The sequence below is a fragment of the Cyprinus carpio genome, chromosome A3 (genome assembly GCF_018340385.1).
Source record: "Cyprinus carpio isolate SPL01 chromosome A3, ASM1834038v1, whole genome shotgun sequence".
In the NCBI taxonomy this organism is placed as follows: Eukaryota; Metazoa; Chordata; class Actinopteri; order Cypriniformes; family Cyprinidae; genus Cyprinus; species Cyprinus carpio.
The window spans coordinates 11,543,959-11,567,147 of NC_056574.1; the positions used below are offsets into that span (position 1 = coordinate 11,543,959).

At 40.7% G+C, this 23,189-nt stretch overlaps 1 protein-coding gene and 1 long non-coding RNA gene across 2 annotated transcripts; both read left to right on the forward strand.

Annotated features, from left to right (window-relative positions):
• The first annotated feature begins 1,857 nt into the window (after window positions 1-1,857).
• Window positions 1,858-5,651, forward strand: LOC109069072 (nucleotide-binding oligomerization domain-containing protein 2-like). Its single transcript, XM_042732537.1, has 3 exons — window positions 1,858-1,990; window positions 3,612-3,963; window positions 4,045-5,651. Exons 2-3 carry the CDS (start codon window positions 3,630-3,632, stop codon window positions 5,649-5,651), a joined length of 1,941 nt encoding a protein of 646 aa, XP_042588471.1. The 5' UTR covers window positions 1,858-1,990; window positions 3,612-3,629.
• Window positions 5,652-6,509: 858 nt separating this feature from the next.
• Window positions 6,510-9,033, forward strand: LOC109071431. The gene is made up of 3 exons (XR_006154029.1): window positions 6,510-6,606; window positions 7,781-8,204; window positions 8,295-9,033. It is a non-coding gene; the product is annotated as an uncharacterized LOC109071431 (long non-coding RNA).
• The last annotated feature ends 14,156 nt before the right edge of the window (window positions 9,034-23,189 follow it).

The window sequence follows — 23,189 nt, forward strand, 5'->3', positions numbered from 1 at the left end:
GTAAAAATTGAATTATAGAACTCTGTAATTGCATTTTTACTAGTAAGAATTAAATTAAAGAGCTAGCCTGAATGTCAAAATGTATGGTTGTCAGCTAGAACAAATTAGTGTAGTAAGATTTTTGGGTATGTGGCAGGACTCTAAACTAATTTTAGATTTCAAATAAGACAAAATTCTAGAACAAAATTGATAGAAAAATGCAAAAAAGGAATCAATGTCTTAAGGTGCTTGTCAGGAGCTGAATGGGGGGCAAGCTGTCATGCACTGAAAATAATATATTGTGCTGTTATTAGGTCAAACATAGATTATGGCTGTGTAGTTTAAATTTCTGCAAACAAAACTTTGCTTAATAAGATAGAAGTAATTCAAAATCAAGCTTTGCGGATCTGTTGTGGTGCATTTAGATCTTCTCACCAGTGGCTTCGTTACAAGTTGAAATGGGACGAATTGCCTCTACAACTGCATAGGTTTCAGTTGAGGGTTAAGGGTACATGGTGTGGTGTCAAGGGACATCTGGAAAGGACACCCAGTTAGACTACTTCTGAAAGATTGTTGGGGAATATGTATACAAAGAAATAACAAGCTTTGGCTGGGTAGGTAAGGAAGGAAGGAGTAGAATAGTTTGAAGATGAAAGACCATGATATTGCTCCTTCTGTTGCTATTCCCAGAGCGGAATTGTCCCCCTTGGTTGTTCCCTATGCAACTAATAAACTTACAAATTTACAAAGTAATAAAAAAACAGGAGATGAACTTGCCAACTGAAGTAGTGGTACAACAATATATAAATCAAGAGTATTATTCTGTGTTACAGGGTATTTACAGATGGGTCTAAGGGAGCCAGAGTCTGGAAGAGCAGCAGTATATATTCCTACTTTTAAAATAAAAATGGCAAAAAGATTATCAGACTATGTGTCAGTTTTTACTACTGAATTGTTAGCTATCATCCTAGCGCTACAGTGGATTGAAGAGTTCAGCCAGCAAGAACAGTGATATGTACGGATTCAATGGCTGCGCTCTCAAGTCTATTAAGTGGTAAATCTGAAGCTCGGCAAGACTTAGTATTAGAAAGTGTTACAACAGTTTGTATAGAATAAGACAATTAACTGATTGAGGTTACATTCCTCTGGGTGCCTGCACATATTTGTGTGGATGGAAATGAGGAAGTAGACTTGCTATCAAAGAAAGCATTAAATCATCCACAAATAGAAATTAAGATAGCATTAAGTAAAGCTGAATTCAAGAGACTGATTACATTAGAAGCAAATAAAAAATGGCGAGACATATGGAATAGTGGGGTCTAAAGGAGAGACACCTATTCCAGATCAGGAGAGTGTGGAAAGGAGAGGAAAAGATACGGAAATAGAAAAAAAAGATGTCATTCTTTCAAGACTGAGAATAGGACATACAGCATTGAATCAAGGTCTGTATAAGATAGGTAAGCATGAATCTTGAAAGTGTGATAAATGTGGAGAGTTAGAAACAGTGAAGCATATTATTATTGAATGTTCTGCATATGAAAGAGAGCGATTTCAATTAATTCAAGAATTAGGATGGTTGGGAGTTGATCATATTTCTTTAAATACATTGTTAGGAAACGGTTCAAGGCAATCAGCAGTGCATGAAATTTTGTTTAAATACCTGAAAAACACAGGAACACTATGTAGAATTTAGGCATTGATTTAATTGTTTGTGAAATTTTTTTTTTTGTTTTTTTTGTTTTTTTTTGGGTTGTGTCTGTCTTCCAAATCTATGCGCACTCCACACTCCAGATCAGCAGGTGGTAATGCACCTTTACGCTGGTTTGCCAAAACCGCCATAAAACACTAGTAGAAGAAGAAGGTGACCTAATTCTACAGGAAGTGTTGCCCGGACCAACATGGCGGCCACGTCGCTAGTGGAAGTGACGTATTTCCGCTCTTGAGTGGCGCTCCATTCGCCACATGTCTGCAGCCAGACTCTCTCGGGGGGTGCTGTCGAAGTGAATGTCAGGTAAATTTCTGTCCAGTCCAAATTGTTTAGATTTGTTTGACATTTCAGTCGGAACGTATCTGTCTGAATGTTATTTAATCTGTTCTTTTCATATCAGATGTGTATTAAATCCGGTCTAATCAAAAAAACTTACACTTACTTGTACATCGTGTGTTTTATTCATTAACGTAAGTTACATTTATTTGCAAGTATGTTTCACTTTATCTCAACATTTTAAGTCTATTAAGGCATTTTTCGCGTGTTCTCTGTAATTGCGACGCATGTTTCAACTTAGTTTCGCTTTTGATTGTTCACAGAAAACCCGGATGCAGTTTATTTTTTAAAGAAATAGGCTATTGTTTAGGTTACTCAAGTTGTGAATATGAGTTTTGAAAATCCGAGTTAATGTGATTGATTAGATAAAAACACTGTAAACCAAAGTAATACACGATTCACAGATAAGTTATTAATATGAGTCGATTCTTTTGATAAAACACCTACTTTCTGGAGTGTTTGTCTCGAATTGAAGTTCTGTGTAGGCTACTTAAGGGTCATGAAAGGTGGTATAATTACTGACATTTTTATATGGCATATCATATTTTTAAGTAAAAATACTTAACAGAATTTTAAAATATATTTAGGACTGGTAGTAGGAAACATGTAACAGTATTTTCAGCATTTCTTATCATGTTTAAGATGACGCAGGAGGAGAGAATATTGTTGCAAGTCGTACACAGACTGTATGCTAACATAGTTCATTCATGTTCTTCTTTGAAGCTTGTACCCATTCATATTCATAAATCAATGATATAATTTATTATTAACCATCCCGAGGCAGCTCAGTTGTTTTACCTCTTCACATGGGTTGAATTTAGAATTTGACGCATTTGAAAATATTTTTTTTCCAGATGTATGTTGCTGTAGTTTTGTATTTACAAAACTACAGCAATGTCATGTACACGTCCCTGTGAAGTCCACAAGACTGTTCACTCTTAAAAAAAAAAAAAAAAAGAAAAAAAAAAAAAATGCTGGGTTGTTTCAACTCATCTTTGGGTCAAATGTGGACTCACCCAACTGTTGGGTTAAATTTTTAAATAAAATTTTTAACCCAAAAAGTTGGGTTAGTCCATATTTGACCCAGAGCTGGGTTGAAACAACCCAGCATTTTTAGAGAGAGTGTGACCCATTTGTCACTTCAGGTTTCAGAAGCTTTCTCACAAGTGCCCTTCTTTGTGGCCACTATGTAAACCCTCGCTATCTGCATTTCCACAAACAGACTACTACTCCACAGTTAAAGCTGAATTACATCACTAAAGTGTGAACTTGGAGAAGAATCACAAGTGCCCTTATAGGGCACCTTTTGGCACAGAGCCTATGACCCCCTGATCCCTAAGTATACAGTATATGCATTCACACTGTGCAGCTTTATTTATGCTCAGAATGTTTATTCTGTTTACCATGATGGATTTAGGCTGATTGTTAACCCTTTTATTTACCGGAAATAGTGTAAAAACAATAAATGTGAAATAGTGTAAAAACAATAAATGTGAAATAGTGTAAAAACAATAAATGTGAAATAGTTAATATAGTTAAAATTTAATATCGTTGCATAATATGCTTAAACCTGTGTCTTGTACCTCAGGTTTGAAATACCTGCAGCATGGCGTGTGCACAGCAATCTGCTACCGAGTACCTCAAAAACGCCAGGAAAAACCTGGTGACTCATATGAAAAACTTTCCTCTGATCATTGAGAATCTTTATCAGAAGAATGTTTTCAATGATCATGAGGTTGATGCCCTCAAAGCTGAGAGGACAGAGTTTGATAAAGCCAGATGTATATTGGATTGGGTCATTAATAAAGGTGAAATGGCCAGTTATGAATTACTCAGGATTCTGGATGTCACCAAGAAGAGGACATTAGATCCTGGTTTACACTATTGGATCAGCTGTTTTTCCTTCAGAGTGGAAGATACAGAGGACAGCTATTTATTTGGTGAGTAGAAAAATGAAAGAACATTTTGGTGAAATTAACACATTTCCAATACAATTTTTAATGCTTTTGTTGCTATTATAGGTGCAAAGCCCTGTAAAAGCTACCAGACACAGCTCAAGATGAAAGCAAAAAGTATCCTGAAGGACCAAAAGGAACATAGCTGTAAATATCTGGATGACAATGTACATGTAAACTTCAGTTTTATACCTCTTGTTTTAGAGAGAAACTCTGTGGCGAAAACTCCTCAATGCAAAATAAAATCAAAAAACAAAAAATGCAAAAAGCTGCGACCCAAGAAGCTGAGAGCTTACATTCCTAATGAGGAACAAGCATTATCACCTGTGGATCTCCTGAAATGGCAGGATAAGAATATCCTCATCATTGGCAAACCTGGAGTAGGAAAGACTACAGTTGTCCAGGAAATGTTGCGCCTGTGGTCAGAGAAAGATGGCAGAGAAATAGACTACATGTTTTACTTTGATGAAAGTGTTTTGGCCCACAGTTCTAATATTGCCAGTTTGCAGTCTATTTTGTTTGATGTGTATTTAAAACCCATGGAAAATGACAGAATGGATGTTTTTAAAGATATTGAGGAAAACTCTGAGAATGTTGTTCTTATATTGGATGGAGTGACGGATTTTGGAAAACATTCCATTTTGTGGAAGATCATGAACCACGAGCTCCTGCCCGATGCCAAGATTGTGATAACATGCAGATCAGAGGTGGAATATGAACCACTTTTCCGCAAATGGCCAACACAGAAAGTGTATGTCCAAGGGTTTAGTAAAGAGTCTATCAACACTTACTACCATACTATGTTGGGTCATGATCCTGTTCTTCTAGAAGTTGTTTTGAAGAATCAAGAGCTGTTCAGTCTTAGTCATGTTCCATTGTATGCATCCATGATTGTAGACTTAATGCAATTTAAAAATGGCACAGTATGCGACCATCCACACACAGTCACAGAGATGTACATCCACATTTTCCGTGCTGCCGTGAAGAAACAAATTCAGCAAATAGATAAATACCTGAAAGAAATCAAAGATCAGGTTTATTACTTGATGGAAAACGCATTCAATGCAACTATGCAGAAAACCCTAAATGTTATTAGCTGTGATGAGACAGACATTTCTCGTGCTTTTTTGAAAATGATAACAATAAGAGACTCACCAACATCTGCAATGACATACTGTGCGTTTCTCCACAACACAATGCAGGAATTCTTTTCAGCTTTGTGGCTTCTTGGACATCCAGATGAAATTGAGAAAGTCCTACAGCTCTGTCAGACTGAGGAGCATAAACACATGAGACATGTTCTTCCTTTCTTATGTGGACTTCTGAGTGAACACAACATCAGACTCCTCAAGTGTCTATTCCCAGAGGATCAGATAAAGAAAACATCTGATTGGTTCATTGAGAAGCTTTTATACACTTTTCTCCAGCCTCAGAGTGAAGAGAGTGAAGACAGTGAAGAGTTTGATCTTCTCTTTGTGAGTCAGTGCTTGTATGAGCTCCAGTCTCCTAAAGCCTGCTTAATGTTCCTGGAGAAGATGGACCATCAGCTTGAACCAGAAGAGGATCTTGATCCTCATCAGTGTTGTGCTTTGTCTTATGTGATCGCTCAATCCAGAGATAAAGAGGTTTATCTGAATCTGGAAGACTGTACCATAGCTGATGTGGGAATGTAAATTGTTGTTAGGTTGTTAACAAATTATGGTGTTAGTGGTGATGGGTTTTTTTTTTTTTTTGTGTGTGTGTTTTTTTTTATTTTTATATGTGTGTTTTTAGATATTTTTACTCTGCTGAAGGCCTGACATGATTGCTAAAAAGACAAATTAAAAATAGTATGAATATTTGTTTGAGATATAACTATTTGAAAATCTGGAATCTGAGGGTGCAAAAAAATCTAAATATGAGAAAATCACCTTTGAAGTTGTCCAAATGAATCATTAGCAATGCATGTTATTAATCAAAAATTAAGTTTTTATTTACGGTAGGAAATTTACAAAATATCTTCATGGAACATGATCTTAACTTAATATCCTAATGATTTTTGGCATAAAACAAAAATCGATAATTTTGACCCATATAATGTTTTTTTGGCTATTGCTTAAAATATACCCAAGCGACTTAAGACTGGTTTTGTGGTCCAAGGTCACATATCCCTGGAAATGAACATTGTATGGTAGACATAGTACTGAACCTCTAAAGTAGATCATCAAGGCATAATTTTAGATTTATGTGTTGCAGGTTAAATATTTGTAAAGAACCACTGGAGCAAACCACATTCTTTCTAGAATTCTTCCATAAAGCATCTCAGTGCTGTTGCAGCTTTTTTGATCAGAGATACAATTACAACCATGAACCACTCAATGCACTTCTGGATCTTTGCTCACATGTGAAGAACTATGAGACTCAAACAGGCAGGAGTTTCCTTCCAGCATTACAGTCAGTTTTCCAGTCAACACCTGATGTCTGGATCATAGATCTCTCACAGAGAAAGAGCTCCGTCCTCCTGGAAGTACTGAAACTCCAAAACAACCGAAAAAACGAGAAGAAACCAGTAGAGCTGAGAGGATGTTCAGAGGAAGAGAGTGAAATGATGAGTTTCCTTCAGTGTCTGCCCTACATCTCACAGCTGAGGTACCTTAACTTACATGCTTTTGTTTGTTGATTTAACCCTCAGAGACCCAAGCACTGATATTCATATATATATCAAGAAACTGAACATTATTTACAAAATTTTTACTTATAATCCATAGCCTCAAGCAAATGGTCCAGACTAATGTCCGGTTTGCGAACAGATTCTTTTGAACTGGTTCTTTTTAGTGAGCTGGATGAAGCAATTCACCAAACCAGCCTGAAATAGTTTGCAGGTCGAGCCAGCACAGATTTACAAGTTACTCAATCAAAACTCACTTTTGGACATGCCTGAAAGTCACTCCGTTTCTAAATGAGTCAATATATTGATTTGCACTATCTTATGTTGATGGTTTATGCCAGCTCATTTAGCAGCTGCATCAGAAAGCTCAAAAATGCTTCCTTTGGAGAATGTATTCCAAGGTAGGAAGCTTCACTTCCAGTCTCCTGAGATGCCGTAATCTGATCGATTTTTGAAGGTAGCATAGATGTATCCTTTGTTGCCTTTGATACCCCCACAACCCTGTGTGTTCCATTCCATGATGGTTGAGATAAAAAAAAATAAAGATGGCATCTGAAGGTTGTTCGGTGGTTAGTGTGTGTGTAAATGTATGTTTCTGACCAACTTTTTGCATTTTTTTGTTATTTCTAGCGAGAAGTCCGTATTATTGTAATTAAATATTTGCTTATTTATCACCAAAGCTCATTCTGTTTTGTTGTAGGTCATTAAACCGTTACGCTTCCTCAGAAGCCTGTCTGAAATCCGTTTCATGAGGTGCATTCGTGCACAAATGCTGCCTGGAAAGTCACTGCCTGATAAGGCAGCTATAGGCAACAGTTTAGCAGCCTGTTATTTAATAACCTTATTCAGGTGTTGCAATTTTGTTATGCTGGGTCTCATGAATCCTAAACATTATCTTGTAAGAACAAGGCTAGCGATGAGTGTTTATCTATATTGTATCTGATTCCAATATTAAATTTTTGTACAGTTATCAGAGATAAATTCATTATTGACATTTCATAACTAATTTGATGCTCTGTCTCAAGTGTCTACAGCAATGTGAGCTGAAAACAGAAACAAATACAATTTAATTAGCATTATTTAGTCACATAATAGCTATAATATGTTCTGTGATATCTCTATTTATTCACATTTCTCATTTCCATTTTGTTACAGAATCTCTCATCTGAGTGAAAGGGTTCAAAAAAGGCTTCTTCTGGAACTCTTCATTAAAGCAGCAGAGATTGAGACACAGACAGGAGAGCAAATGCTGAAACTGTTAACATCTGGCTTTATTTACAGCTTTTTCCCTTACAGATGGACTTTCAGTACTGACTGGAGTGATTTCCTGCTGATTTTTTACTCACATGTGAAGGACTATGAGACTCAAACAGGCAGGAGTCTCCTTCCAGCATTACAGTCAGTTTTCCAGTCAGCACCTGATGTCTGGATCATAGATCTCTCACAGAGAAAGAGCTCCGTCCTCCTGGAAGTACTGAAACTCCAAACAGAAGAAACCAGTAGAACTGAGAGGATGTTCAGAGGAAGAGAGTGAAGTGATGAGTTTACTTCAGTGTCTGCCCTACATCTCACAGCTGAGGTACCTCATACAAACACACAAATAGAGTTTTCATCATTGTCACAGATCTGTGATATGTCTGTTGATACATATTTTTAATTTGGGTAACAGGTTTTACCTTTGGAATGGCATTTCTGCAGCACAGTTTGTTCTGAAACTCTTCATTAAAGCAGCAGAGATTGAGAGACAGACAGGAGAGCAGATGCTGAAACTGTTATCATCAGTCTGCACCTACAGCTCTTTTCCTTATGAAAGGACATACAGAATTAAACAGAGTGATTTTTTGCTTGATCTTTGCTCACATGTGAAGGACTATGAGACTCAAACAGGCTGGATTTTCCTTCCAGCATTACAGAAAGTTTTCCAGTCAGCACCTGATGTCTGGATCATAGATTTCTCACAGAGAAAGAGCTCCGTCCTCCTGGAAGTACTGAAACTCCGAACAGAAAATAAACCAGTAGAGCTATTTGAATGTTCAGAGGAAGAGAGTGAAATGATGAGTTTCCTTCAGTGTCTGCCCTACATCTCACAGCTGAGGTACCTGAAATTACATTTTAATTGTTGATTTAACCCTCAGACACCCAAGCACTGATTTGAAAATGTCATGCTAGAAATGTTTCGAAGAAGCTATTGATATAACATAAATAGTTCTAAAAATGAATTCGTTTTACATATGTTTTGCATTGGGGTGTAAAAATGTTGCAAAATTGCAATGCTGGGCATTTAGGGTTGCAATTGTACCAGTTTTTAATATAGCAAGTAAAAATTTACAACACAATTCAACATACAAATTTATATTAAATATAATATATTACATCCAGTAAGAAATAAATTCACTGAAGAAATATTATTAATTCACCACCATATTCTTTACTTTATTCACTTTTCTACTTTGCATATTGTAACAAACAAAGAAAGCTCTTGGACACTCTTGACCATTTTCGAAATTGTATTAACATGAGCACCTGACTTTTCACTTCAAGCACTTGTTATGCTTCATATTTCAGAGTGATCCTATGCAGCCAAACTGGAGTTTGTTTTTTCAGCAGGTGGCAAAAAAGTTAATAGACATTTTGATCACTCTTGACCAGCATTGCATATTCGCTAAGTTTAGGAAAATTATTTAAAATATATGCAAGTCGAACATTTCAGGGCATGTAACATTATTCAGTAGACCTCAGGGTAGCAACATATGTAATTTTTGACAGGAATGAAAGCGAGGCTGTGAGGGATAGAAGTGCAGTGTGTTAAGTGGATAGGCCTACTCAGGGTTGCCAAGTCCACAGTTTTCTCGCCCTGTGCGCAGTCGTTTTTATTTCCATGGTAACAGAGTGGCTGGTCTTGCAAGGATTGTTGCTAGAAAATAATAATAAAAAATTGTCATCTACGTATGCATTTTACAATGATTAAAAAATTGTTAGGAATGTTTTGAAATGTTTATTATGAGACTTTTATATTTGTAGCTAAAAATTTATTAATTTCCGAAGTTGAAATGAAGCTCTGCATTTAATCCGCTGCATCCATTCTGATTTCACTCAGACGGTAGTCACCTGTGAATAATACCACACCTCTTGGAGCTGGTAAATGGTCAAAATATGGAAAAAAAAATACAAAGAGTAGGAACGTGAAGATGGCATTAATGGCTGGATACAGTATGTGACTGGGGACGATACCAAAGTTTTCTGTAGGTACCGTAAAGCAGTGGTACTCTCATGAAAAGCTTGATATGACATGTAACTGGGGACAATACCAAAGTTTTCGGTAGTTACTGTAAAGCAGTGATACTCTCATGAAAAGCTTGATATGGCATGTGACTGGGGATGATACCAAAGTTTTCTGTAGGTACTGTAAAGCAGTGGTACTCGTGAAAGGCTTGATACGGCATGTGACTGGGGACGATATTAAAGTTTTCTGTAGGTACCGTAAAGCAGTGGTACTCTCATGAAAGGCTTGATACGGCATGTGACTGGGGACGATACCAAAGTTTTCTGTAGGTACTGTAAAGCAGTGGTACTCATGAAATGCTTGATACGGCATGTGACTGGGGACTAGAGCTTGCATCGTTAAAAGATCTCGATTCAGACAACCACACAATCTCATTTCTAAATGACAATGATTCTCCTGTCTATTAAACCATTGACAAACTTTTACTGGATCAGTCAAATCTGCGTTCGCACTCCCGCTGACACACTGAGAGCAATTACCATGTTTGGTTAAGAAACAGCTTCACAAACAGTCTTTTTAACTACACAGTATTGTTTCTGTCGTACAGTCACAGAATTATTATCACAGAAATACTGGGATGAAAGTTTATAATTCAGATATAAACATTGATGTCTCTGGTAGTGTGACCAAAATAGAGCAAATATTGAGCATTTGAATGTGACTTTTACATGTAGTTTGTGTATATTGGTTTGTTTCGATTGCAATGTTTTTTTAAAAAATGTATAATTGAATGAATCATTTATTCAAGAGAATCTTCAAAAACGCTGATTCATCCAGTAGGTTTATGAATCCTTGAATCATTGATTCAAACAACTTTTTCATAATTTCAATATTAAATTGGTGTATTAAATATATTTTAAATACATATACGCTACCAGTCGGAAGTTTTTGAAGTGTAAGATTTTTTTTCTTTTAAGATTTTTTTTACTCACCAAGCCTGCATTTATTTGATCCAAAGTACAGCAAAAACAGTACATTTTTAAAATATTTTTATTATTTAAAATAACTTTCTATTTGAATTTAGTGCCCAAGCACAACGGTACGAGGAACCTCTTGGAATTGCTTCTTCTTCTCTTCTCCTTCTCCTTCTCTTTCTTCTTTAAAATATCCTGTCTCCAAGTGAATCGCCATTTTGAGGGGCCTAAAACATGCCCCATAATCACCTCCACAGAACAAAGGGGTGCACAGTCCGCATCAGAAACCAGCGAAAATTTACATCTGATATAGTGATTTCCCCCAGAAGTGTGTTATCTCGTCGGGCCTTAATCATGGCAATCGGGACTTAGCACCACCTTGTAAAATTTCTGAAGGTCCAGGGGAATGAACGAAAGGCATTGACAGTTACTTTATCGTGTCAGTGACTAGACGAATGCAGTTACGGGGATCTCGCTAGAGAGGAAGAATCTTGCCTTCGACCCTTGTTACACAGAAACAAGCCCCAATGAATGTTGGCGTTGCTTGAGATTTGCCTGCCGGCCCCGCAGCAGCGGGGTATATAAGGAGAGCGCGTGCAGTCATCATACATTCACTTCACTGTTTTTCACGTGCAGCTTTTTTCACATACACACAGTTTTTTTCAGTCTTTCGCTGAGGTCTTTAACGCTGAGGAGTGTGCCGACAAGGTGCCGGCACAGTGAGTGCTGGACCTGGCGTCTGTGTGCTCCGCCATGCCTGACTGCCGGGGTGTGGGAGGAACTTCAAAACAGGGTTCACCAACGAGGGAGAAATGATCCTGAAAGACTTAATGCGCACGTTATCCGGTCCGTAGAGGGGAATGGCTGAAGCCGAAAGTGGGTTTTGGCTAATTAGCTAAGCCAGCAGGGGAGGGCGCCCTTCTCCGATAGAGCAGAGGGAGCGGGGGTGGGCTGCGGCCGGCGGCTGAGGGTGAATGGCAGTCAGGCGGGCCGCGCGTGAAGGTGGCAGGATGTGCTTGATCGCCTCCGTCCTGCTGTCTGCGCAGCTGTGAAGGACGAACGTGTTGGTCATGAAGCTTCTCCACCCGCCAATCGCCGAAGAGGGCCAGAGCTGGGAGATCGGAGAGTCCAAAGAGCGAGTGTGCTCTTGTCGGTACTCCCTCTAGATCATGCCATGGTAAGGGGGCCAATGGTGGCTATTCCTGGACCACTAGCGTAAGACGATCATCTGACCAAGAGGACGCGCACTGTGACTTTCGTTCACCCCCGTTAGGGCAAGGTCCCTTCAGCATGTGCGCAGTCTTCCTGCATGACCACCTGGTCAGAACCCTGGTCCGAAACGAAGTGGCCGTCTGGCTTTTAAACGCCTTGGCCTTCGTGTAAGACCTGCAGGATTGGGCCATGGCGGTGCAGTGGCAGCGGCTGGCCTTGCCAGCAGCTGTCCGTAAGCCTTGGCCGTTCAGTGCGGGATTGAGAACTTACAGGCCCTGGATGGGAAGGCGTGGATTCCCTACCCCGCCGGGCGCAGGCGGCAGCACTTTTGTTTCGGGCACAAAGCTTGCATCGCAAAAAGGCTGGCGCATCAACTGGGGGGGTATCTCCACATACCCCTTAGCCGCGCTCCCGCCGTTCCGAGCGGGTAGTGTAGGACGGAGGACGGCACTAGATCTCATGTGGTTGGGCAGGAAAAAAAAATAAGGGAAGAAAGTGGAAAAAACACAGAAAACGCAAAAGAAAAAAGGTGCCCTCCAGCCTAGTAACCCCTCCCTTGCGAAATTTAGGCGGACGAAAAACATGTTGGGGGAGGGGGGGGGTTGCAACAGAGTGTTGGGATCCGAGAGTGTGGCTGCCGACGATCAGCGTGCTTCCGCACCACCACACAGTAAAACCACATCGCTCCGGCCTTGAAGGTCATTCGGGAGATTGGAAGGGGCCTTCCATGGCAGCCCGACGCTTTCGGCGGCCCGGGCAACCATAGCAGTCAGCTCTGGATCTGACTCGGGCAACGCCACTCTCCCAGGAGGCGGCAACGCAGCCGAATCTTCATCTCCAGAGCCTAGCTCGTCCCCCGATGCAGGGTGATCGGACATCAGGTCATCCGCTGGTGGGGTTGCGTGAATGAAGTGCTGGGCCCCCTCGCCCTGAACCGCGGCCGATTCAGGCATCTGCCATCGCGGGTACCAACTTACACCCGAGGGTACAATGTGCTGGAGGAGTGAGGGGCCCATTGGACCCAAAGACTCGCTCGGCGGGGGAAGGCCCTCACTGTGACCCTCAGATCGCCCTGGCCATGACCGCAGTAGCCCTCCTTTTGAAGGAGGAACTAGAACGGGGCTATGGGGAGGGGGATCCTCCTCACGTTTGACGAAGAGGAGCTCTCGATCGCAACCATCGCGCGATGGTCATGTCCCAGACAAGGTGAGAACATGACTCATCCATGAACGCTGCCTCAGCGTGCTCGACACCCAGGCATGAGATGCAGCGATCGTGGCCATCAGATGGAGCCAGGAAGCGACCACATCCAGAAACGCACGAGTGGAAAGACATCTTTAAAAAGATGCCCCGTCACTCGTGGAGCTCTCTTAGGAATTGCTCTTTTAGTTGAGAAAACACAAAAGTGTTGAAGCGCCCAGGAGGAGCTTGGCTCCGAAGCAAATAGCTGAATGTGCGACTGCACGCACTCTCCTTATATACCCGCGCTGTGGGTCGGGGTGCACAATACAAATCTCGCACGCCAACATTCATTGGCTTGTTTTGTTAACACTCGAAGGCGATTCGTCTCTCTAGCGAGATCCCCGATTCGTCAGTCACTGACGTAACGTCGAACTTTGAACGTTGTTACTACACAGAGCCGTTGTTCACAGACAAGGTCTCTCTAGCGAGATCCCCGATTAATAAGCTTGGATTCTGTGCAGCTTGACTGTGAACAACATGCAATGTCCAATATCGCCTGAAGACTCTCCATGCCAAATTTCACAGGTGTAATCTTAGCGGGCACCTGTTGACAGCCGAAATCTTGGGCAGTGAAGGGGGGGGGGAGGGTGTTGCACAGTATTTAAAAAATTTATATCGCTGCTTGCAAAATTTAATTTATTTCTGTGATTTTATCTGAAATAGAAATCTTTTGTAACATTATAAATGTTTTTATCATCACTTTTGATAAATTTAAAGGATGCTTGCTAAATAAAAGTATTAATTAATACCCCCCTAAAATAAAAAATACTGACTCCAAGCTTTTGAATGGTAGCATGTATAATGTTACAAAAGGTTTTTATTTCAGATGAATACTGATCGTTCTATTCATCAAAGAATCCTAAAAAAAATCTACTCAAGTGTTTTAAATATTGATAATAATAATAATAATAACAATAATAATAAAATGTTTATTGAACAGCAAGTCAGCATATTAGAATGATTTCTGAAGGGATCTATGTGACTCTGAGACTGGATAAGTGGATGCTGAAAAATTCAGCTTTGATCACAGGAATAACTTATCATTTCAAAAATATAGTTCAAATAGACCGCAGTTAAACTTGTAATCATAAAATGTTTTCAACGTATATTACTGATTATTGCTGTATTTTGGAATCAAATTAAAGGCAAGGCTTGGTGAGCCAGAAGATATATTCTGTTAAAAAACATTAAAAATCGTATTGTTGAAACTCTTTGGACTGGTAGTGTTGTCGTATTAAGAATAGTTAATGAATTGCATTCAAAGTCCAGTGTTAACCTCTCATGAGCATGCTTGATTACGGCATTGTGACTGAGGACGATACACCAAGGAGTTGTTCTGGGAGGTATTGTAATGCAGTGTGTACTGCCGTGGTACTCTGGATGTAGTGCTGGGCGGTTTGACCAAAAATTTTATCTCACGGTTTTTTTCTAAATTAATTATGCCGCGTTCCCGGTTTATGAGGTTTTGTTTTTTTTTTTTTTTTCATTCATAATCAGGTGTACGCAGTGCATTTCTAGCTGGTTGATATTCCAAGAGTGCTTGCTTTTAGCCTGACAGCACTTGCATAAAAATGGTTGTTTTGGATCTTGTGGGTCGTTTTTTGGAAACCCAAACAACCTCCAAACAACAGACCAGGGCTCCTCTTTTTGGCACACGTTCTTCTGTGTCATGTTCCTAACTATGTTCTGCATCATCCATATTCCCGTGTAACGCCTGTTTACACACATACTTTTCCGTTTGCAGTCCGCTACTGATAGCCTCGGCTGTATTAGTCCACAAACACAACCTTTGTTCATTGTTTTTTGATTCATTATCGTGTAAAAAAGAAAACACACACACAGAAATAGGCACAACGGAGTCTTAATGAACTTTGTTTTTCTGCCTCCATATAAGTGAATCTATATATCTAGTGTTCCTTGTTTATCTAAAAAGTTGCACTAGTTCTTCTTTTAAAACCTATCCGAAAACCGATGTGTGTGCTTGTGAAAACAGCTTTACTAATTGAGTATTCATTTACTTTGTAATGGACTGCAGTTTTCCGTGTAAATTGCCATGTTTCTATTTTCCCTTGGCGAACAATGCAGCTTAGTTAGCACAATTCAGGCGCCTGCAGCACAGCAAAAATAGACTTCCGGTACATAAACGTTCGTCGCTTCACACGCTGCAGACGCACCGCTCCTTGAACGCAACTGACGGACCCGCAACACCTCGTGCAGTATTGAAACGCTGGAATCCGTTAACATGGTTGCGAAAAAAAAAATACGCACTGCATAACTGAGGTATGTGTGAAACAGGCTTTTAAAAAGCGTAACACTAGATGCACTACGTGGTTTAACCGCTGTACGCTTTCTTTCCTTCTTCCTCTTCTTCTTCATTGGATTTTTACGGGCAGTTGGCCCTCCATAGTTTGCATTAAATGCCATCTTGTGGTCTCACTCAAGGCGTACTCTACTCAATTTTTATTTTTTTATTTCTTATTTTATTTAAACCTTCGTTACTAGTCCATTTCTCCTTAGAAAATTAAACAATATCTCCGTCCTTGGTCATTTCCATGATGTTTTACTATATTTTTAACATTATATTGCTAATATACCTATTTCCCCGTAGCTGATTCTTGAACTCTAAAGCCTTTCTAGCATATATTTCTTACAATGATATAAAGATTTGTGATTAAACTGTTTCCTCCTCCTGACATCAATGCTCATAATCCTGTTTGGGCGTGTTCCTAGAATATGAGAGTTTTTGTTAACTTGCAATGTCCAAACTCCGCAGGTATGTTTATTATGAATTGCTTCCTTACGCTGTCGCTGCTTAGAAGTGGCTAACATTGTAAAGGGTCCGTCTGAAACAGTGTGCCGCGGCCGTGGGCGCAGCATAACGTTCCGAACGTTGAGTAATTAAATACATCGGTATGGCGGTATATTAAAAATTAACATCGTAACGAAAATATACACCGGTTTTCGGTGTAAACCGGTATACCGCCCAGCTGTAGGTATATGAACGCACGTCGAAGACTGACATGGAAGAGAAGAAACTGTTGAATAAAGTCATTATTTTTGTTTTCTTTGCTCACAAAAAGTATTCTCATGGCTTCATAAAATTAAGGTTGAACCACTGATGTCCCATGGTCTATTTTAATGATGTCCCTGCTCGTTTTCTGGGCCTTGAACGTGATAGTTCTGTTGCTGTCTATGCAGAGTCAGAAAGCTCTCAGATTTCCATCCAAACTATCTTAATTTGTGTTCCAAAGATGAAGGAAGGGTGTTTTATGGGTTTGGCGACCACATGATGGGCTAATAATTAACGACAGATTAAAATGTGACAATAATGACTTCAAAAAACAGCTATAGGGGCATCTTATGCCTTCTTAACTCCCAAATGGTAAGATCATTGTGCTAAATGGTATGGGGGTGTTGTTTTGTATTTTTTGTTCATATTTGTAAGTGTTTGTTTCTTGTTTTTATTTTTTTTGTATGTAGAATTTTTAGTTTCATTTTTTGTATTTTTTGAATGAAGAATTTTATTTTAATTTACAGATTTAAGATTTACCACTAAGGAAAACAAATAGGTTTTTAGCAAGGACTTAAAAACAGATAAGGAAGGGGCCATTCTAATCTCTAAAGGCAGAGTATTCCAGAGTCTTGGCCCTGCCACTGCAAATGCACGGTCCCCTCTACACTTAAGCCTAACATTAGGGACCACCAACAAAGCCTGGTCACAGGATCGTAGGCTTCTAGACAGAGTATAGAGATGAGAGAGTTCAGATAGATAGACAGAGCTTGGTTATGTAGGGATTCCCTCTACAAAGAGGATCATTTTAAAACAGTTTGATTCTCTGGACAAAAACCGGCATCAGTTGACGAGATCAAGCTAAGAGTGATGTGTTCATGTTTACAACACTTTAAAATAAGTCTGGCTGGGGCCTTTTGGACAAACTGTAGACGTGCAATTTGGATTGAGATTTAGTAGCTATACCGCGCACTATAAAAAAAATTGCAGTAATCTAGACGAGATGTAACACACGCTATGAACAAGCCATTTCTAGAGTGTTTAGGAGTGAGAGAGTTTTACATTTTAAGACAGAAATCCGAAGCTGATAGAAAACTGGACCCAATAACAGAAGAGAGATGTTTATCACATTTTAAAAATGCTGGTCCAAACTAGAATACCTAGGTACCATACCCATGAGGATACTAAAAACTGATACATTTTTCTAGCTCTAGGCTTATACACTGCGGAGTTCTCATTTTGCCGAACCGAAAACAATTACCTTGGTCTTGTCCTTCGGTGAGGAAGAGGTAATTTGAGCTAGCCTGATTTAACCTCTTTAAACATTTGCAAGAAGAGAAGTAATCGCAGTTTTTGATTGGTAGATAGTCTTTGACGTGTCACCTGCATAGAGAATGAACAAAGACACACCATACTTTTTGCGTAGAATAGAGCCCCAGAGGTTGCATGTAAAGAGGAGAACATTAGAGAGGGATCTAAAATAGAGCCTTGTGGAAAGCCACAGGTTAGTCCGAGGAGCAGGGGGAAGACGGAAAAATAAATTACCCTCAACTGTTTCAACTAAAAACCTTCTGTCAGATAGGTCTGACTGAAACCATTTTAGAACGTTTGCTTTTAGACCTATACACAAGATCGCTCTAATCTTAGGATAATCGGTGAGGAGGTGGTCTATCGGTATCAAAAGCAGCCGATCACATCTAAAAGAATAAGATCACCCAGCGTTCCGGAATCAGTAGAGAGGTACATATAATTTAACACTCTCAAAAGGGCGGTTTCACCAGTTTGTGTGTGAGCAGCCTTAAAAACAGATTGAAAAACCTCATAAATACAATTACTAGTCAGAAAGTGAACGTTGAAGTTTGCGTCAGCACCAACTTCACCAAAACTTTTGAAGTGAAAAAAGGCAAAACAGAAATAGGCCGAAAATTTTTTTAGGGACCGAGGGATTCCAGTGAAGGCTTCTTGAGCAGAGACAGCGGTGAACGTTGTGACTTAAGGTAACTTGGCCGGAACAGAGCCAGTTTTGAAAGACACTTATTATATAAGAGAAACCCAGCCAGAAACCTGGCCCAACTCGAATCAATAATTAATTTTAAAAAATTTTGGGTGTAATGATATTTGCTAGAAACAGAATGAAGGTTAAAAGCTTGTCAATCACTCACGCTCCTTCAATTCCTGGAGGTTGATTAGTTTAAAAGCATCCCAAAAACTGCAGAGGCAGATGAAATGATTGGAGAGATGGTTAAAGTAAAGGGTGAAGTGGGGCAGTCTTAACTTAGTGATTTTGTCACTAAAAATATCTCAAGAAACTTCCACAGAGAGCATCAGAGGCACAGCCAAGGTGTTAACAGAAGGATTTTTTACAGAATTGAATAATTGAAAACAAAACCTTAGGTTTAGAGTGATTCGCTTCGTCTTAGATTAGAAAGTATGCAGCTTTGTTGCAAGACTTAGCTGGGCAATGGCAGCTGGTAAGATTTGAGAGGAGTACTGAAACATGTGAGAGAGAGATATGGCAGCCTGTCCGTATTTTCATTTTACGTTCTGGTCTGCTGTGCCTTTCCTACAGTTTTGTCTAGGAGACGGGTATCAGAGTTTGCCACAATACAGATTTGGGTTTTTGCTTGTGGGGTTTAAGGGGGGCAGTTTGCATTTGCTGCATTACAGCCAGGCAGAATTAAGAGGCTAAGTCAGATAACGGTTGATCCAAGTGCAAATGTGCGCAACAGTTCGCAAAGCAAAGCCCACAAGTTGACGGGTTTGTGCCAAAACTGTGGAGAGTAGGCACGAAAAAGATTTTACAGGTAATTTACAAAAATGAGAGAGATATGGAAGAAACAGGATGAATAATTAGGGGCTTATGGTCAGTAGATCATTAGAATCGCGAGAGTACAATACTCAGGTACATCAAGCCCATATGAGAGTGACAAGATTCAACGTATGTCCTATTCTGAATATACCTAGTAGAGTCATGATTTAACCCACTCGGGATAGATTTATAAAAAGCATTGATAAGATTAAAAAAGTCATGTGATAAGGGGTTAGACAGACAGCAGACATGCTGTATAATGCTGTATAAAATCCTTAGTAGAACGACTCATTCGTATTGTCAAAAGACGAGTCCACACCCAAAGTGTAAGAGTTGGTGAAAAGTTGTTCGCAACAGAGTTTTGCGGATATCCAAGAGAGCTTTGATGGTTGTAAGATTAAAAGCCGTGTTTAGCAGTTTTAAAAAAAAAGAGCAGACAACCCGACAATCAAAACACCGGAGGCGACAGACGGACATGCATAGATACACAGGTGCCAACTCGGAAACACTCCAAGTGTCAAAGGCCTTTTTTAGGTCCATAAAGTTATTTACAGTGTAACTTTAACGAAATCCAGATTGTCCGAGCCGTACAACACATCACTCAATGGATGGACGATCTGACAAAAGTTACCTCCGGTGGAGTGACTCACATTTACACCTACCTGATAGAGAACCTAACCCTACAATGTATAATAAAGAGAAACTCACCTGTGTTATCTATGGACGGAAAGCCCGTTTTTAACATTTAATCTGTAAGCAGTACTTAGTATCTATTTTCTATGGGTACTAGTTACTTATTTTTTAGATACTAGTATCTTTTCCATCAAGTACTTAGTACTTATTCATTAGGTTATTTTTTGAGTGCTATTCTTTAGCTACTAGTTCTTATTCCTTATTTAGATTACTAGTACGATATTCCAATAGTATTTAATTATACTCTTCTTGGCCCAAAAAATTTACATTAGTACTAGGGCTGTGCAACACACATCTCGACTATGATTTTCAGGCGCATCTCAGACCAGTAAAGGCCGTCCTGTCATTAGTAAGATTCGTCCCAGCCTGTGCGGTTCAAGATCAGAGGTGTTTGCCAGGTTTTCACAACAATCCTGCCCAGTGTGCTTCTCAAACCATAGTCCAAACCTCGCCACAATCGCGGGTTTCCGGAAGGTTCCCCGATAAACTCCCCATGCGAATCCCGGAGTAAAATCTACGTTTTTTGGCAGGGGTTGCCTTGGTAACCTTCTCATTTTTAGGCGCCATAAATCTCTACGGTTTGGTCTTGGGGTCGCGTCCACAACCCACGGGACAGGACAAACACACCCGGCGACCTGGGCAACACTGGTTCCGGTGGAGCAGGCATTACTAACACAAGAGCCGTGGTCCATCGGACCAGCGTACCCCCACAAAATTCGCTTTCAGAACCCAGAACAAGAATCGCCTGCGATTTTACCACTCGATTTTGTGTAGACTGACAGTTGCCTGATGGCTCTGTGTAGTCAAAGGCAACCAGATGGGGGTGCAAGTCTCAGTGGTTGGTTTTTCACGCTTCACAGGTTGCAAGCGACCCCCATACCACATCACGTTCTATTTCGTGCATAAATATGTGAATATTACCTCGGCAACCCTGCCCCCCCCCCCGTAACTTTCACCCCCGGGCTGCCGGTTGTCTCGGGGAACCGCCTGGAACCCGCAACTGGGCTAGTGTTTCGCCCAGTTTTGCGAAGCATAACTGGGCACGATGGTGTTGTGAACAATCAGGCAAGACCATGATCTGAACGCACGTGTGCGGTGAGATTATCCTCCTAATAACTGGAGAGTCTTTTCCTAACGCGATTGGCCTGAAGATGGCGTATTCGATTTTTTGCACAGCCCTAAGTCGTACTTACCTTTTCGTTCCTGGGTTAAACTTTTTAACCAGGAGCCGCTGATCGAAACCGTAGATACATATAGTGCCTTTTTTACTTTGGAATTTTGGCCAGTATGGTAATAGTTATGTTGACTATCTCATGAAAGCCCCAGGCCCATAGGAGGAGAGCTTCGAACAGGAAACCGGCACCCCGAGCGATGGATGCCCGTTTTTTTAGGAACACGCGCACATAGAAAAGAACAAGCAACAATTAGTTTTTACATTGAATCATAGCCCCTATCTTTTTTTGTCAGTTTTTGAAACTGTAATTTCGTAAACATTAGCTACGTAGTTTGTTGGTTCATTGTGAAGTGCCCTCTGATGGCAGGGAGGAGCTCAGCACCCACCAATTTGTGATATCTGTTAATGTTCCTATTCTCCCCAGTAAAAAAACAATAAATATCATTACCAGTGTTAAACCCCGGTAGGGTGATGATTATGTTGAGTTAATAACAAGATAGGGGTAATGATGGGTAAAATTAAACAAGATTATTGAGTTAGTACTAATATCGGTGTAATCAGATGCTGGTTCATTTGGCACTCCAGTTGATGGGAGTACATCATTCTATGACGAGGAGGAGAACGGTTGTGTCGGAGCTTCGGAGGAGTCTAAAGAGAACGCGGCTAACGAGGAATTAAGGTGATCTGATTTCATTTTATTTGCTCAATAGAGTGAAGTGTGCAGTTGTTGGTTCACGGCCAGACGATCTTTCAGCAACGTCCAGGCTGCAACAGGGCGGGGTTGGGACTTGGTGGAGTGATGTGTGTGTGTGCGGTTGTGTGGGCGCCTATGTGAGTGGCACGCCCTTCAACGTATTATCAAGCAGGTTATGTTTCAAGTGTGGTTTGTTGACATAGAATCTTTTGTATTGATAGTGCTTGTTTATTTGCGCGATTAAGGAGTAGATGCTTTGTCATAAGTGCTTATTTGCAGTGATGCCTATTTTCCTCAGAAGGGGCAGCACCCTACAACGCCACAGGATGTATGTTTAATTGTGGAGTTTATTGCAACACAGTTGGCCTTGAAACAGATATTTACCACATTTCTCATATTTTAATGTGTATCCCTCCCCCTCCCGGTTTAAATTTAGTTATACTTACCTCTTTGTGTGATTGAAGATCTACTAGTGAACATTTCTAGCGGACATAGGGCGAGATTAGCCTAGTGCTGTGCCTTAGTCGCGAGACACCTTTAAGAACCCGTGTGCCGCTGGTGGTTATAATCAAAGCCGATGGGGGGCGCTACCCCATCTGGGGGCTCTCTGGGGATCATGATTATCTCCTTAACAATCCTGAATTTAAGAGTTACAGTAACGTGTTTCTCTATCAGACTGGGAGGTGGTGACACCGCCCCACCCGATGTGATTCCTGCATACCTTAGGCTGACGATTGCACGACATTTAGGGAAGGGTCTAGGCTGATTGCACCAGCAGACATCGATGATGTGCGTCGTCATCTTGAAAAGGCTTTGCTTGGGGCCGGTAAATCAAGGAAGGCACTCAAGGGCGTCCCTATGCATCACCCTAGTCCTAGCTCGTCAGCAGAGTGGTGCTATTAGGCATGTTGACTTGATTATACGCAACTCTGAATTTCCAGAAAACGTACCAGCACATCTACCACTCCAGGGATAGCAGGACGCTTTGGATGTGTTTGTTCGGGGGGGCAATGTGTTTTCCCTCTTCGGACTTTCGGCGTGGTTCCTCCCCACTTGCAAATGTGCTGGCGAAGGATACGGAAAAGCGGAACTTCATTTGTCTCTTGGATTCTACCCAATTCGAGGCGGATGCCGCCCGAGCGTATCGCGGAGCTTCCCGCAACGTTGTCAATGCTTGCTGGAGAGGGAAGTTGAGCTCTGCACGTTGGGCTACCAGTTTATAGTGTATCTCGCGGCTCTAGTGTTGTTCGGAAGAAACGTTAGGGCGCATGCGGCCCGGTTGATGACCGTGCTGATCGACTTTTGGCAGACATGTCATCGGACTCAACGTGGCTGTGCCCCGTTTCAATTTTGACAGCCGCTGTCAAGTCATGCGGGCATATTGGTCTATCCGCTGGCGTAACCCCACGCACCCAGCACAAGGTGCAGGCCTGTAAAATTGAATCAGGCCGCTCATCATGCTCTCATAGGTCCTGAGCTCCTTCGTGGCTTCTGTGGATTCTATCGCCGCTTCGTCAGACTTCACTGCCAACG